This window comes from Phoxinus phoxinus, assembly GCF_949152265.1.
Source record: "Phoxinus phoxinus genome assembly, chromosome: 11".
In the NCBI taxonomy this organism is placed as follows: domain Eukaryota; kingdom Metazoa; phylum Chordata; class Actinopteri; order Cypriniformes; family Leuciscidae; genus Phoxinus; species Phoxinus phoxinus.
The window spans coordinates 22028827-22046420 of NC_136886.1; the positions used below are offsets into that span (position 1 = coordinate 22028827).

Consider the following 17594-nt stretch of genomic DNA (forward strand, 5'->3'; position numbering starts at 1 on the left):
TAAAAGAGGTTTGCATTTTTCTTTGTTTAATTTGCACACTGAATATGGGTTTGGAGCTTTTAATTTTGAACTCTCAAAGTGCACCAGATTGATGAATTTAACATTAAAAAGCACAACATTTTCTTACGGGGGGGCATGCCCCCAAACCCCCCTAGAGGGACAGAGTTAAATTTTATTCATAAATGGCTATTTTGTAGCCTACTTATTTTATATGTTAACTCTTACTCGTTCCTCACTCATTACATTGGACACTTTTTTTCTTTTTGTTGTTGTTTGTTTGTTTGTTTGTTTGGGGGTGGGGGGCGCCTTATTTGTTGCTGCATACCCCTCTGACACTGGGTAGTTGCGCCCCTGGGCGTACTGATATATCTGATATATTGATATATATATTGATACTGATATATTATAAATCGTGGAACATTCAGATCCGTGACGACATCCTGAACCGGGCCCTTCTCGTCCATACGGCGGAGGAGGTCGGCCTGGAGGATCTGGAGGACAGCCATAGAGTGCAGGCGCGGCTGACAAGGGCTGAAGTGGTCCTGCAGGCTTTAGACGGGAGGGCAGACTTTGAGCACCATTTTGCTGATGGCGGGCAAAGATGCACTGCGACCGCCTCTTCCACTGGGGGAATCCGGCTGTAACCTTTCTCAACGGCTCCGTCCACGTGGGAGAGAGTCGAAGAGGCAGGAGAGCAGAGTCTCGCGGAGAATGTTCCACGATTTCGAGAGCTCGGCGTGGAGATCTGGCAGGAAGGGTGCCGACCTAGAAGCGGGCGCTAGGCAGCGGCTAGGTAGAAAGCACCCGTCGAGCCTGTTAGGCGCGGGCGCCTCGGGCGGAGACCACTCGAGGCCTAGTTGGTCGACGGCCATGGTGAGGAGGCGGATGAGTTCAGCGTCCGCGTTAGATCGGGCCCGGCCAGATTCCTGTGTCGAAGAGGAGGCGGAGTGGAGTGATCCGGACCACTCTTCACTGTCCGACGCCAGGAGAGAACAGCTGTCATCGATGGCGTCCTCCTCCGCCCCCTAGTTCGACGGCAGTGAGGAACAAAGCTGGCATCTGCGCGTCGGGAAGGGGGGGGCGGTGAAGGGGAACGCGAAGCTCGAGGGGAAGGTTCCGGCGAGCGTTCGTGTGTGACGGGCTCCGGAGGTCTCTAGGCACGGCGCTTCTTTCGCGGGCCACAGGAGAGAGGCGGAGCGACAGCTTCGCCGTCAAATACGGCAATTCGAGCCCGCAGGGTTGACATTGCCAGTTCTTCGCAATGGATGCAGCCACCCGAAGAGAGAGCGAGGGCTGCATGTTCACGGGCCAGGCAGAGAGCGCAGATCACGTGGCGGTCTCCGTTGCTGAGCGCGGCTCGGCATGAACCGCAGGAAAATCGAGGCATTTTGCAACAAACGCCTCGCCCTTTTAGCACGTGAGTCGCGACGGCGATACTTCTTTCGCCGGATAGCGTAGCAGGCACGGATGGCTGAAGGTGGCGAAGTCGGCCAGCTACCTCAGATGCTTTCCTAAGCTAGCTGGTCGCTGGTTTCTTCTCTCAGAGTCCAGCGATGCGTAGAGCTCGCTGAAGAGATGAAAAATCAGTGTTAGCAGCTTCTGAGCCTTCTTATATATGCTAAGCCACCCCCATTCTGGCAGGCTATGACACGCGTGACGTTACACCCGGCTCAGTGGTAGTCTGCTGCAGGTGCCACGAGGCAGCCAATGAGCGCGCGAGACAGCCCGCTCTAGGTCTGCCAGCTGCTGCACTGCGTTGACAATACAAATTTAAGGATACATTTTTGGCTTCATATCTTGAGCAAAGATGACTTTACCCGGTGCGTAATTTCATTACGCACTACGAGAGAACCTCTCGTAAGAGAACCATGTCAGTGGGCATTAGATTATTTGTCAATACCTGCTCTCTCCTCATCTCCATCTTTCTTTTTCTCTCAGTCTCATTATCTTGCCCTATTTCTTCCCCTCCTAAAGCTGAACTTTGACTGATAGTCTTTTCATTTTTGTCTGTGTCATTAAAGAAACTAAACATATAGGCTCAACTGATATTTGTATGTTTTTATGAATCATTTTCATAAGTTAATTTACTCAAGGCTACCAGGAAAGCTGCAGCCTAAGTCATTATTGCCAATAGGAACCTTCTACAAGCTTTGGAATTTGAAAACGTCTGTTTTTAAATGTTAAAATTAATTTTAAGATGAAGTTTATAAGAAAGAAAAACTTGTGGCTTTTAACTCACTAGCTATTTGAGTAAATGAAAACATAATACTTACATTTAAATGTGAATTTGCCGTCCACCACCGAACTCTCGGCCGTCATTTTTTATAATAATAATGCTGTCGTCACTTGCTGTAGCCTTCACATTGGGAAACAGCTAGAGTCTCACATTGACATGTAGGGTCTTGCCCAGGTGTAAACAGGTATGAATTAGCACATCTAATTGCATGCAGCTTGCTCTCAAATGAGAAGTAATTCCTTTTGTGCTGAGGTGGATAAAATCTCACAGTGCCCTCAATAATTCTGTGGTGTACAAACCTCCTCTCCAAGAAAAGAAAATGCAGAGAAGATTCACCACTCGGCAGGCCATGGAAATGATCCTGAGTGTTCCTGAAGTTCTATGTCTTCTCCATCTGAGTCACAAGGGTTTACTCCTTGTGACTCAGATGGAGAAGACATAGAACTTCAGCCGGATTCGGACTCAGAGCTGTCTGATCTGTCTTCAGGTTAAGTTTCATTTCATATTATTTCCTATTTCATTTCAAACCAGTAAGTGGAAAACACCAAAAAAGCAGAGTGGAGTGACATAAATATTTACTCTTTTTGTATTTGCACCGGAAGGCAGGAAAGACTGGTGGACTTCCTGCTGGAGCTTGCAAGAGAGTTGGCTAACTCTCATATGTGTGCGAAGAAGGCAAAAAAAGAACAATTGCTTCGGACACAACCCTCCACACCTAGCCCTGGAAAAAGAGCCATGTGTCAGGTCAAACACCAATGCAAGAACAATCATGCCACTGTAAGATGTGTTCACTGCTACAGATACACATGTGGTAAATGCAGACGGAAGATACCATGGCAGTGCCAGGATTGTGAGTGATTGCTGGAATGTACTCACTCACTTTTTAATATTATTTGTAAATATGTGTACAAATGGTTGGTTTCTTTTTTATTTTATTTTGTACTGTTTTTATCAATAAATCTCAGCAACAATGAAAAAAAAAGTGTGTTGATTTCTCTCTAAGATGGCAAAGTGAAACACAAGTTTCCTTGAAGTGGCTCAGCATGGCCCCACATTGTTTGCATAACAAAAGCAACTGTTCACAGCTGATTAAAGATATTAGCCTAAAGCCTTCCAGCCCATCGGCTGTCCTGCGGGTTTTATAGGTAGAAAAGCCAAATGGCTGCTCTCTGGGACTTCTAGTGTTTTAAAGCTCCAAAAGTTCTTGACCACAAATGGTTGTGCACAAGTGAGTCCTGGAAAGCAGCCATGTTCTTTGTTTGTGGCAGAAGCTGAAGGTGCGTGTGCCATGCAACGTTCTTTCCAGCAAACAAGGCGTTCTTGACATATTCATTAGCTCTAAGAATATGTTGTTTCTGGAGTCTACACTTTGAGCGATGTCCATGATGGTTAGTAGTGTGACAATCTTGATCGTGTATGGATGACGGAAAGTTCCACTGATGACATACGGAACGTATGCGAGTCTCTGCGTTGTGTATTTTTTTCTTTTTCTTTGTGATAGTTGGCTCAGCAGTGGATCGAGTCGTTTTCTGGAAGGTTGTGGCTTCATACACAGGTGAGGAGGTCGGTGTATATGGGTCTCGGGACAGTCATCCAGTGGTATCTGCACAGAGGAAGAAAGAAAACAAAAGAGAAAACGGCAACAGAGCAGTATTCGTTGAAAAGACTGGTTGTATCCTCTGTTCAATCTGAGTCTGCTATTTGTTGTTCCTTCTTTCCCTAATTCTTAATTCATGAGACACCTATGAACCAGTGAGGTAAGGATGGACTAGGGGAGGGGGAGGGCCTATAAGGGAAATGTCTTCACCCTGGGTTCACCCCCGAACGCCTGTTGCGTTCGGTTCTTCCCAGGGCACCTCACTTGTCCGTGTGTCCTATCCTGTCCCTGTAGATGGGGGAACAGTGTGACATGTTCATTTACAAGTTTTCCCTTCCCTGACACAATACTTCAGCTGCTGTAATCAACATCACTCGATGTGGTCTGTACCACTTAGGTTCTAACGGCTTGTTTCTTGAGCTGAACCAACAATAAAACAACTATTTTCAAACTAAATTTTCTATGGGAGTTTATTTTACTTCCCTCGTAGGTGTGTATGTAAGCGTAACACAATTGTGAGTCATTTCTCCATCCTCTAACACAACTTCTGTCATTGTAGACATCATACATGATGAGGATGGATTCGTTACTGGTGCACGCTGTAATACAATTTTCAGAGGTGTGAGGGTAGTTAACCAATTTCTTTTGCTTGATTCATTAGTCACTGCATAAGGGCATTTTACATTTAAAGTCTGACCTAACACCATTACTGATGAAGCCTGTGCTGTAGCATAACATTTTAGGCTGTGAGTTTACTTAATCCGTGTCCCCCAAAGGAAAACTGAGACAGTCACTTTCCTTTTGTGCTATTAAACAAAAACAAGTCTTTCATCTTTGTTGTAAGTTACTGGGGAAATTAAGCACTCACTGCCCAAATGGCTAACACCTCAACAAGTTGCCCCGCGAGTTTAATGACAAAATCTCTCTGTGTATTCACTAACATTTTCATCCTTCTTCTGTACACAACTAGTGATTTTTGACCAGTCTATTTTGGGTCCAACAATGTTCTTTAGAATTTTCAAGACACCTTCTCTCAATTCATCTTTACTGGCCTGTTGCAGTTCAGAATTGTTTACAGCACTTTCAAAATCATTGAATTCTGACTCAGTCAAGATCTGTGATATTAGCTTGGGTGACTTCAGCTAGAGTCATATCAAAGAGCCGCATCTTTTTGGACAACTCTCTCCTGAACTCAGAAAAATTTATTTGCACTGATGGCAAACTTTCCGCAATTCTCTCAATATCTTTAGGACCTAAAGATGTTTTGACTGCTTGTGGCTGCAATATGGGGGTTGCAAATGAAACTGTATCAACACCTTTTCCCTGAGGCTTTTGTCTAGCTACGCACACTTCAACTGCATTTACATCTGCATTGACATTGTCCTCTATTCTATCAAAAGACTGTAAATCAGGATAGCTTTCATCTGACTGTTGGTCTTCAGAGTCACATTTGGTTGAGCAGGGTATATGCAGGAATCCTGAAGTTAATTTTAATACCTTTTTAAGACTTTTTGAAGACCTTCTCAAAATATTTTAAGACCTCATCGCCACTTCAAGTTAGGGGTGGGCGATATGGCAAAAATATCATATCACGATTTTTTTCAGAAAATCACGATTCACGATTTTATCACGATTCCTTTTCATGTTGGTTTTACTATTTTTCAAGTGACTGAGCATTACAGACAAACTAATGTCCCTATTTTAAAAACAAAGCCTTAGGTAACAAAATAAAAAGGAATGACAGACATTTAGGCCAAAGTGGCGAAGATAAAAAAAATCTTTGTCATTATTTTCTGTTATTAAAAATTAAGAACAAAGATTTTTACAACTTAATACACAAATTAAATAAACAGTGCTTTATTTTTTTCAGCTACAGGTGTATTTAACAGCATTGAAGAAAGTAATTAAATGAACAAATATAAAAATAAAACAACTTAGACTTCACTCTATAAATTGTACATTGATTCTTATTAAAGCTATTAAAGTTCTCAGTCAAGAGTGAGGGATTTGCTCTTTGTATTTTGTCGTTTTATTAACAGGGATAGTTCTCCAAAAAATATTAATTGTCATCATTTACTCTCTCAAGCCGTTTCAAACCCGAATAAGTCACCCTCTTCTGTTGAAAATACGTTATTTGGAAGAATGTGGGTAACCAAACAGTTGATGTACCCCAGTGACTTCCCTTTTTTTCCTACTATGGTCAATGGGGACCAGCAACCGCCTGGTTAGCCACACTCAAAATATCTTCTTTTGTGTTCAGCACAAGAAAGAAATTAATAAAGGTATTGAACAACATTAGAGTGAGTGAGTAAATAATGACAGAATTTTTATTTTTGGGTAACTGTCCCTTTAAGGACAAGCGGCAGCATGTTTACTATTAGGGCTACTGTCACTTTAAGATCTGCACGCAACGAGTCTAATATACACACATTTGACAAGCAGATTTTTTTCTTAATTTTTTCTACTGTTCTTTCACTTTAGACATAACCAACTTTGTTTATGTAAACCTTGAGTGTATTTGACAGTATTAGAGCAATAAGACTCGAAAGATAACTTAGTCCAGTAACAGGCGCTGTTAGACAGGCTTTTAGTGCGTGCGCGTCGGCGGGTGTAACGTTATTGTGCTCAGAAAAGCGCTCGCTAGAACAGCGCATCAGCAGCGAATGACATGTTTAACCGGCAAGGCTTTAAAGCACATGCAAATAATACATTTTTATGAACTAGTGTCCAGTTTGTCTGCATTTCATGTGAATATACGTCGCGCTGTACAGTATGTTGAGACGGAGGCGCCAGAACTGCAAACTGATAGAATGCACGATCCTACCTACGATATCTCTTCAAAAGCAGATCGTGGAGACATTTTAATCATCCAGGATTAAAAATTGTGATATGGCACACCCCTACTTCAAGTTCTAATCGACAACAAACCTTTAACTTAATAAAACAGTTGTAGTTTGTGCCATGTAGAGGACGATGACACATCACAGTTTTAGTTTTTTTATTTAACATCACCTAACCGCGCGTTTCGCAAAATACGTGACATCACCTGTATGCGGCGATCTGATCTCACTGACCGACTACGCCGTTGTTTTTTATTATAATGGGGAGAAAAATAAATATATTCGTGCATACTTTTTGGAGTCAAACTCTTTGGACAAAGCTTGAACAAAATTTAATACCTCATAAAATCGGGATTAAGACTTTTTAATACATTTAAGGGTCTTAATTTTCCCAAAATGGATTTATCAACTTTTAATACTTTTTAAGACCCCGCGGACACCCTGTTGAGGCCTTGTTATGGCCCACCTTGTCTGTGAGACAGGACATTCGAGTGTGCAATCGTTTGTTCTGTTCAGTTAATTTAGCAATACACCGAGCTTGTTCTTGGGCAATGGATAAGCTAAATTCTCTGTGGCAGCAAATTATTCCCTTGATGTTATTCTTCCTGATACATGCACCTAACACTTTCTTGCAATCTTCACTAGACCATACTTTTTCTGAGTGAACACCAAATTTCTTTGTCAAAATCTAACTGTCTCAGTCACGATGGAATCCATGTGCTCTCCTAACAATGACTTGAACTCACTGTCTGACCCACAGAGGGGTAGCTAGTCCACATTTCTCAGTTGTGGGAACCAGCTTAGTATTTTTTCCAAACATTTTGTGAGTTTCTTTGTTACCACACAAACAAATACTAAAACTTCTCTGATCAACAGACACCACTTAGCTATTGTTAACCTTCCAAATTACCATCACTTCACACTTAACTTCCCTGTCTAACAAGAAAACAGAGGATAAACCAAAATATTAGCACATGATGCTAACCTTCCCTGCCTGAACAGAGGATTAAACTTCTATGACTACACATAGGATATATCAACTTCTCTGGTAAAGCAAAGAATAAACATTCCCTAACTTTAAAGAGGATGAACCGTCCCTAGCAACCGTAGAGGAGAACAAAATATTAGCACATAAGGCTAATCTTCTTTGTGAAACAAAGGATAAACAAACTAACTAGCAATTTATGCTAATCTTCCCTGCCTGAACAGAGGATACCAAAATATTAGCGTAATGCTAAACTTCCCTGCCTAAAAACAGAGGATAACTTTCATCTCTAAAAGACAACTTTAGAGGATAAACTTAGTTAACCAAACCCTGCAGCTGTTTGTTAACTCTTCTCTGATGGCGCAGAGGATACAAATTTGTACTGGTCTTGTAGGTTCTTTTGTATAGAGCAGCACTCACCAAACCTTGGTTGTGAGGTTTCAAGATTCAGTCTGGAACTCAGTCAGTTGAGATCTTTGTTGAGATTCAGTCTGGAAAAGTTAATTCTTTGTTGCTTGAAGTTTTGAATCTGGATTCAGGTGAGGAAGCTGGAACTATATCCGGGTCACAAGGCACCATCTGTTGTAAAGTTTTTCTTGCTCGAAGCAGGGACCAGTGAGACTTTTGGATCACGTTCAAATTAGAAGTTCTTCTTTATTGACCGCAGCTGCATGTTCCAAAATCAGTCTAAAACTAAACAGTTTACATTGAAATGTATACATTCCAAGGGGGGGGGATTACATAGAGGTGGAGACTTCTGGGGGTGGAGCGACAGCAGGGAGGAGTTGATTCTCTCTAGTCAAAAACCTGTATTGCAGGATATCTAGATTGCTCCAGAGAAACCGAGCAAATCAGCTATTGTATTGCTAATCCAATCATCCTGACTTGATTGCTCAAACCTTAACATTATCATAGAGACAAAGGCTCTTTGTCTCCATGTTAAATTAAGCTCAAGGTACCATTAAGTACCTTGAGCTTAATGGTCAGGAAGTGCATAAAGAAAAAAGGTGTGAGTCTGAGTGATTCTGTTCATTTAACTTACAATGGAGAAAACAGGAATTGCAACTTTGCTGAGCAGCTTAACCTTAAAAGCTAAATACAATATTCTTTACCATAATGTTATGTACGGAAGCACATTTGAAATAGACTCTTAAAATTTGTTATCCTTCAACAGACAGGGCAGCTGTTAACAATGCCACCATTGAACGATTAGAGAATTCCTGGGGCAAAAAAATGTATGAATTAAATTGCCTACATCCACTAGAAACTATTGCTACTGAATGTCGCAAAGCATTGAAGCAGAAGGAACCATCTAACAGTGGGAAGAAGGTGTTGGGTTCAGATTGTATGGCCAATGATTTAGTGCTGGGCTTGAATAAATTCAGGTACAAAGATGCAGCTGGGGACCCAAAAGGATTTGTGCTTGCATTGTCTAATGCCAAACTGCCTCAAGGTTTGCTGCCAAGATACAGAGGAAACAGGCTCCATGTCATGTTCCTGATCTGTAAACGGCTTCATGAACACAGAGAATTCTTTGTGAAGTTTCTGAACGGACAAACTTTTTCATCCAACAGACTCAGAGGTGCCCTCCAACATGATTTTCAAAGTCCTGTTGCAATAGTGGAAATTCATGTGCTTGGTCTTTTGGGGAAAGTGCTGACTGGGCCTTGGATGTCGAGATTTTACAAGGGCGCAGCCTCTGAAATCAGTCACTTTGAAGGTTTAGTCATGGTAAAGGAGGTTCTAGACAGGTTAGAAGTATTTTCACAAGATCCTCAACAAATTATCTCTGTGACACATGATATGTTTGGTGCTGAGCTGTTCAGAAGTCCAGATCGTGAGGGTCTTCAGGTGGAACCTGTGGACAGAGATCTCTTTCTGTCAATGATGGAAGGATGTATAAATGCAGTCCACAATGTCCTCACAAGGCAGTACCAGAGGTACTTTAACATGGATGTAAATGATCAGCTGAAAAAGGAGACATAAAGTGCTCGTTTACATAACATTGATGCAGAGAGAGTGATGGGCATGCTTTCTGCTCTGAAGGACAAGGCCCCAAAAGCCACCTTGTGCTTCCTATTGAAGGATAACAAATTTTAAGAGTCTATTTCAAATATGCTTTCTTACCTAAACATCACGTTGAAGAATACTGATTTTAGCATAAAAGGTATAGATGAAGATTAAGTCAAGCAATTCAGATGTCTGACATTAGCTTTTGTCTTTATGCACTTCCTGACCATTAAAGTGTGTATGTCAGGTTAAATTTTTTTTTAGATATATTAAATAAGGGTTAGATGTCTGAGTGAAAATGTAATTAGCATTAAAATTATTACTGTAACTGCCCTGCAATAAGATTTATAGCCATTTCTGTCAAGATCATATTTTTAAAACAAGGGCTGAGCTGTGACGTCATACAAGGGAGTCGTGCCAACAAAGTTCTATTGAAGTATGGAGAGTTTTGAGTCTGAGGAGATCCAAAATCCCCCTCAAACCTATACGATGGCCCACAGCCATACAATTTTGAGCCTCCCAGGCGGGAGACAGATGAGGAGCCAAACAGAAATGTAAATAATTAATATCGAAGAAACATAAATATCTGGTGTGAAGAAGAACCAGTGGAGAGTTGGTCAGGTGTCTGGTAGTATAGGCATAACTTAGCGGTGGAACGGTACATGTATTCGTATTGAACCGAAACGGTACGGGCGTCACGGTTCGGTGCTTGAATATACACGGAGAATACACGGTATGAAAATAAATAAAACTCGCGAGCAAATTAATTCATGCGGAACTAACGTTGGCTTACTGTTATACGCGGGTTATTTAGGGACACCTAATCTGTAGCTCCGCCTTAGCTCTGAAGCTCCGTGGCTATAATGAACAGCCTGCGGTGTCAAGATTGCAATGCTGGAATATGTTGGTGTGTGTGTGTGTGTGTTGGTGTGTGTGTGTGTGTGTGTGTGTGTGTGTGTGAGAGAGAGAGAGAGAGAGAGAGAGAGAGAGAGAGAGAGGGGGGGGGGGGGAGGGGCGCGGGCGCGATCGACTGCTTCAGTAGCACCGTAGGCACCGCATCAGCTACCAGTCTCGGTTTTAAATCCCATTTTATAACTCATGAGATCTCCAACCGCGTAGTCCTTCTCAGTGAAATGGGCGCTGCAAATGACTGAAGTCTTGGATACCGAGGCAGCACTGAAGTCAGCGCGTTTGGCCCGAACACAGTTGACCCAGGCACGGAACACAGTGGACTCTGTGACCGGTTTTAACGGTGTTTTTGCACACAGCACAAACGCAGTAATTCACCATCGTGAAAATACGCCTGCGTATACTAACTACCTAACTTAAATAACTAAATAAATGTCCTAATCACTAATTCTCTCGCTCTATCACTCGTACAATTATCAACACAGCTCAGCGAGCTGGGGAGACGTCTCCCTGTTATGACGTCAAACGATTCGTTTGGGGGGATGGGCAGTTTTAAGTGAGGACTGAAAATAACGAACTTTTTCATCTTATATTCTGCCTTTAGGTATCGAAAAAGATACAAAACAATACATCAACTTGTCAAACGTGTATTTCCCCTAACTATTTTGTGTCAATCATAATTAAAAATTTAACCTGACATACACACTTTAAGCTAAAGGTACAGCGGTGCCTTTATCTCTATGATAATGTTAAGGTTTGAAGCAATCAAGGCAGGATGATTGGATTAGCAATACAATAGCTGATTTGCTCGGTTTCTCTGGAGCAATCTAGGTAACCGGCAATACAGGTTTTTCGCTTGATAGAATCAACTCCTCCCTAGTTTCCAGTCCCAGAAGTCCCTCCCCCTTGGAATGTATATAACTACAATGCAATACTGTATTAGAGTTAGACTGATTTTGGACGAACTTGCAGCCGTGCTCAATAAAGAAGAACTTCTGAACGCGATCCCAACTGTCTCACTGGTCTCTGCTTCGATCAAAGAAAACTTTACAACACTATCCTGTAAGATTTAAAAAAAAGTTTAAAAAAAAGTAGTGCATTACCTGGATGGATTGACATCTGAAAAAAGAGAAAAACTGATTAAAGTTGCCATAACAAATGTAAAGAAACTGCAGGTTCAGTGTTGATGAAATTGTAGGGGGCAAGGTTGTGGGCAGAAGAATATGCCACATCTGGTTTGACAAGGACACAAAAAGTGAAACCATGTATTATGGACAAATTGATAAATATCTGAAGAAACAAGGAGGCACATTTTTTAAATTATGAGGATGATGCCACTGATTATGACATTTCAAAATACCAACTTGCATCCGATGTGATTCTGAGAGATTTGACCCTATCTTAATGTGGGTGAAATGTAATGTAAATGTAATACATAAAATAGTTATGTATTGAATGCTTTTGTTTTTAATTTAAAACTTGTAAAAGAGTTTAGATACGAAACCCTTTGGTAAAAACAAATGAGAATAATAATTATTGCGATAATATAGCGATAGTTTATCAGTATTGCAGCAATTAGTTTGTTTTGTTTCACACCAAAATTTCTAAAAGTCATTACACAAGTTGGTACAAGTACACTGTTGTATTTTCAAATAGTTTTTAAATCTTTGTAACTTTGTTTTTATAAGTGCTGTCTGAATAAAGAGTGTTATTTGGTGTAATTAGTGTTTTTTTTTTAAATATATATATTATGGTGTATCTGACTTTTCAGAAGTAGAATATGTTGAGGATATGGCAAACAGCTTATCCTAAAAGATTCAGGTCAATATCTCAAAAATTAAAAAAGTTATAGCAAAAACATTATCATTTGTATGATTCGGTCACACCTTTTGTTTAATTTAATGGTAAACAAGGGACAAAATAAAGTGACAACTTTCGAGTTTCAAATGGACAGTATTTTGTTATTCTTGAACCCATGGTCTAGGTGTAATTTTAAAGGATTTTTCAAGCTCTTTCTATCTGAACAACTAGTTTTAGCATTTAACCATGTTGAAAATTTTACTCACATACCTATTAGTACTAGGGCTGTCCCCGACCATGAATTTTCATAGTCGAATCAGAATTTTCGAATCTTTCTATAGTCGACCGATAGTCGAATCATCTATGTGTGTGTGAATGGGTTGGGAGGGGCACGACACTATAGTCAGCAGGAGGGTAAAACTATTTTTATTTTATTTTACACACTGCACACAGCAACAACTTTTAATAAAGCGACCAAAACTGCATGCCAACTGACAGACGAACTTATTTAGGTTTAAATAAAAAGGGTATACCGCATTATAATGTGGTGGATAAACATTTGTAAAAGTTTTCTCATAATATTCTAAAGCCGCGATCGAAATACAGAACATCAGACAAATAATAAAAGAACATTTTGATAAATAAGCCTAAAAAAAAAACCTCTCTAGGATTTGCATTTGCACATTTTGCGAAATTAAATTAAATCGGCAAAATTGCCTGTGCCAGCATGCTTTCAGTGCAGCGCAACATCGACACACAAAAAAAAACATTAATTTAAAGAATTAAATTAGAACAGATTATACATTTCTAATAATAAAAAATAAATTAAAAAACGAAATAAAGTCAGAATCAAGTCACAGGGAGCATAACAAATGTGTGCAAAATGCCAAAGTGCAGGGGAACATATATATAAAAAAAAAAAAAAAATAATAAATTAAATTAGGCAACCCTGAGTGATCAATAAATAAAATAAAATGAAATAAATTATTAGAACAACGAAAGTTTAGCCAGAATTGTGAACGCTCTCTTTTTAACTGCCGAAACAACAATAAACGCAAACTGGCAGTTTTTTAGCTAAACATGTTCACAGCCAATTAAAATTAGAAAACGGCTGAAATGTTTGAAAACAATTGTACCCTACCCGATCGAAAAAAATCCAGTCTTTCACTCTGCTTGTGTGCGTTTGAGTCTTTTCAAATTGTGTGCGAGGAAAACCAACTTGTCAACGTTGGCTGGCAGCAGTGCGCTCCTGGTTTTACTGATAATAAATCCAGCCTTGGAGAAAATTCTTTCTGATGGTGTGGAAGTAGATGGGATGCTGTGGAATCTCTTTGCAGCCTTGGACAGCTTTGGGTATCTCTCCTCGTTCTTTTGCCACCATTCCAGTGGTCCTGTACTGCTTTTTGTAGTGTCCTTTAAATAAGCCTTCATCTCACTGTCCCCTGGCTGTTGCTCCTCTTCATCACTGGACAACAGCATCGACATCACTTGGTCTTTCTCTTTTTCTTGTCTTGAAGGGCCTGCAGTATCACGCTCCTCCACCAATTCCCTGTCATCACCTACCTCCTGTACAGGCCTGGCAGCTAAACTCTCAGCCAGATTTTCCACCACAGTATATGCCTCATTCCTTTGCTCATCATCAGTGAAAAAAGAAAGCTTCTTAAAACGTGGGTCAAGAATTGCAGCCTTTATATAAATACTGCTCTCCAAAAGACGGCCTTTAAGCTCCCATCGTCTGTCAATCTCCTCGGTCAGGGTAATCTTGAGGGTTTTAGTAACAGCGCTGTCGTCTTCATGTACCACCAAGTGTCGTTTCTTAATGTTCATAAGCATCGGAACAGTGGCAGACAGAGATGTGTTCATATCTTGTGACAAAAGCTCTGTCAGTTTGATCATTGGCTTGAGAACATTGACTATGTCCTCTGCCATTCTCCACTGGGATGTTGAGAGCTCTAGATCGCGGTCGGACCGTTTGCTGACAGTTGAATCCGTCAGCACAGCTGAAACTGCACCCCTTTGTTCTAACAGGCGATCGAGCATAAGATAGACAGAATTCCATCGAGTGGCAACATCTTGTACAAGTTTATGCTTTGCCACATTCAGTTCTCGTTGTTTTTCTGCAAGTGCTGTGGTGGCCTTTGCGCTTTTTTTGAAGTGTGAAACAAGGCGCCTTGCAGCAGCAACAGTGCGACACACGGGATCTTTCTTTAATGCGCTGTTAATGCACAATTGCAGTGTATGCCCCGCACAACGGACTCCCTGTACAGTTCCCCACGATGGGTCTTGGGCCAGTTGATTGGTGCATGCAACCATATTCGTTGCATTGTCATGGACAACAGAAACAATCTTAGTACCTGGAATGTCCCAATCAGAAATGACTTCTTTCAGTGTTTGTGAAATATGTTCTGCTGTATGACTTTCCTCCATTTTTTTTGTTGCTAACACAAAATTTTCCAGTCGCCAGGCTTCAGTAATAAAGTGGGCTGTAACTGTAAGATATGCCTCCATTTGCAGCGAGGTCCAAATATCTGTGGTGAGGCTGACTGCTTCGCAATTGTTTATTAACATGTAAACCTCCGCGCGTATGGACGCGTATTTTGCATCCACCGAATGCATAACCGTCTCTCTTTTGGGAACTGTGTATCCTGGCTCAAGTGTGCGCATTAATTCTTTAAAACCGTCACAATCCACAACATTTACTGGCCTCATGTCGAGCGCAATAAACTCTGCAATTTTGTCCGTGATTTCTCTTTTCCTTTTCTCGGACAATGGCGGCCTCAAATCTAGCTTTCTTTGAGTTAGTTTTGGCGCAGCTCCGGTACTGCTACTAGATGAACTGCCGTCGTCAGTCTGATACTGTGGGTGGATCTAAAAAAATGACGAACATATTTTAAGTCCCAATGTATGATATTACTATTCGTAAATTAAAAGCGCCATTATATATGAAAGAGTAAACCGTCTTTATTAGTAAGAAACTTACCCGTTTTAAGTGGAAAGCCATGTTTGTTGTTGATGAGTGGTACGACATGAGCTGTTGGCACAACTTGCATTTTACTTTTTTTGGATCATCTTTTACCATTTCAAAGTGCATCCACACTTTAGATTTTCTTAATCCAGACATTGTTAAATAGCCTAATCCCTGCCGTCAAGATAGTCCTCGTCTCGTCATGGATCAGGGAAAGTGAAACTTAAATCTGTCACAGGGGTGGTTGGATTTATTCACAAACACGTTAAAAATATTTATTGAACGCTTCTTTCTTTTCACTTTTGTTTTTACTGCATTATCATAATCAAAGGCTGTATATAACTTAATATAACCGTACAAAACCAGTAGTTCTGTGTGCAATTAGACATTGAGCACCCCCATATTGCCAAAATGGTATGATGCTCGTTTCACCCGCGAAGATTCGACTGTGAGATCGGTGGTCGAATCAGGCTCCGCATATCGATGCATCGAATCTTCGACTATTCGGGGACAGCCCTAATTAGTACAGACCAAAACTCGACCATTTTTCAGCAGCAATAAATCAGCCAAATTTGCGAGTCCGTTCAGTTCAGTGGCTATGGGTGCTTCTCAATATCCCTCCTCGTCTCCTCGCTCCTCCGTCCTCCATCCTATGACACAGAAACCGATCGAGCTCAGCCATCTTGAAGGACATCTCAATTCTCTAATTGCACCGTGAGGAGGCGAGGATTGATGAGTGAGGAGGCTTCCAGAGGAGCTATGAGCGAGGATACACTGGTGTATCCTATGCGGAAGTGTTTTATTGACTAAACGTGATGCACATGTAAATTCTCCTCCCCTTTCAGATCGGTCACAATAATTTTATAGTTATATAATTTTATTGCAGTTTATATAAACCACACGTCACATATTTCAACAGGGTATCTTGCTTTATTATTAATTATTATAAATTTCTTAAATAACCAAACTTCAACAACATAAGGGCAGATCTTTTGAGTGCTGCTGATGATGCTGTAAAGTGACACTCGAGTGATCAAGTATTCCAATATATAAAAAAGCTTTCATTCGATTCCTCCGTCCTCATTTTCTTTCCTTGCAGCCTTCTCCCGTGTCCTTCAGGGGAAATTATTGGAAAAAATTGTTGCTCAGCAGGTGCATACTCATTTAATGGAGAATAACTTGTTTGAGCCATTTTTGAGCCATTGCACGGAGACAGCACTTATTAAAGTCACAAATGATTTGTTAATCGCTGCAGATTGGGGACTTTTATCAATACTCATTCTCTTTATCAATATTCTTCTCGATTTAACTGCACCTTTTGACACTATCTCACATTTAATTGGAGAGGTTGATTTCTATTGAGATCACTGGTATAACCCACGATTGGTTTAAATCATACTTATCTGATCAGACTCAGTTCGTTCAGATAAAGAAATGTAAATCTCGGATATCTCAGATAACCAGTGGTGTACCTCAAGGCTCAGTCTTGACAACTCTGTTATTTTTCTTTCTTCTCAAGTCAAGAGTCTGGGTGTCATCCTGGACAGTACTCTGTCTTTCGAGGAACATGTAAATAATATTACACGGTCCGCATACTACCATCAGCGAAATATTAATTGTCTTCGACCATCTCTTTCTGCTAATGGTACTGCTGTCCTCATGCATGCATTAGTTACCTCTCGAATTGAGTACTGTAACTCTCTGCTCAGTGTTGTTTCAAAGAAACGTATTCATAAACCTCAGATGTTTCAGAACTCAGCAGCTCGGATCATTACAAGAACACCTTTGAATGAGCATATTACTCCAGGTTTAGGGCACCTTCATTGGCTTCCAATCATATATTTATTTATTTATTTATTTCCACAATTTCACACATTGCATTTGTTGTTACATCAGAAGCAGTTGTTGGGGGCAGCATATTACAAAAGTAACAAGTTACAGAATATATGACTTTTTCAGCAGTCAGGGACTACAACACATTACTACAACACATTACAGGGACTACGACAGATTACTTACACTAAGTATTATAATATATCAGTCAGTCTTCACAATTCAAGTAACTCAAGTTACAATCAATATAAGCTGCAGGATGCCAACTCAAGCTGGATACTGGTGTACAAGATCTGAAGGAGCTTGTAGTCGACGTCAAAAGAAAACACAAGAAAATGGGGAAAAGTAAATATTTGACTGCATGCCGGCTCGGTGGTATCACTACCATTTCGATCCAAATCTTGCCAATGCTGTTAAGT

General features: G+C 40.7%; 1 protein-coding gene across 1 annotated transcript; it reads right to left on the reverse strand.

Annotated features, from left to right (window-relative positions):
• Positions 1-650: 650 nt before the first annotated feature.
• LOC307006999 (E3 SUMO-protein ligase ZBED1-like) lies at positions 651-15855 on the reverse strand (the record flags this gene model as incomplete). The annotated part of the gene is made up of 4 exons (XM_079628553.1): positions 15358-15855; positions 13597-15245; positions 3788-3839; positions 651-1025 (listed from the first exon to the last, which is right to left on the reverse strand). The coding sequence occupies exons 1-4, from the start codon at positions 15496-15498 to the stop codon at positions 651-653; spliced, it is 2217 nt and encodes a 738-aa protein (XP_079484679.1). The 5' UTR covers positions 15499-15855.
• Between the last annotated feature and the right edge of the window lie 1739 nt (positions 15856-17594).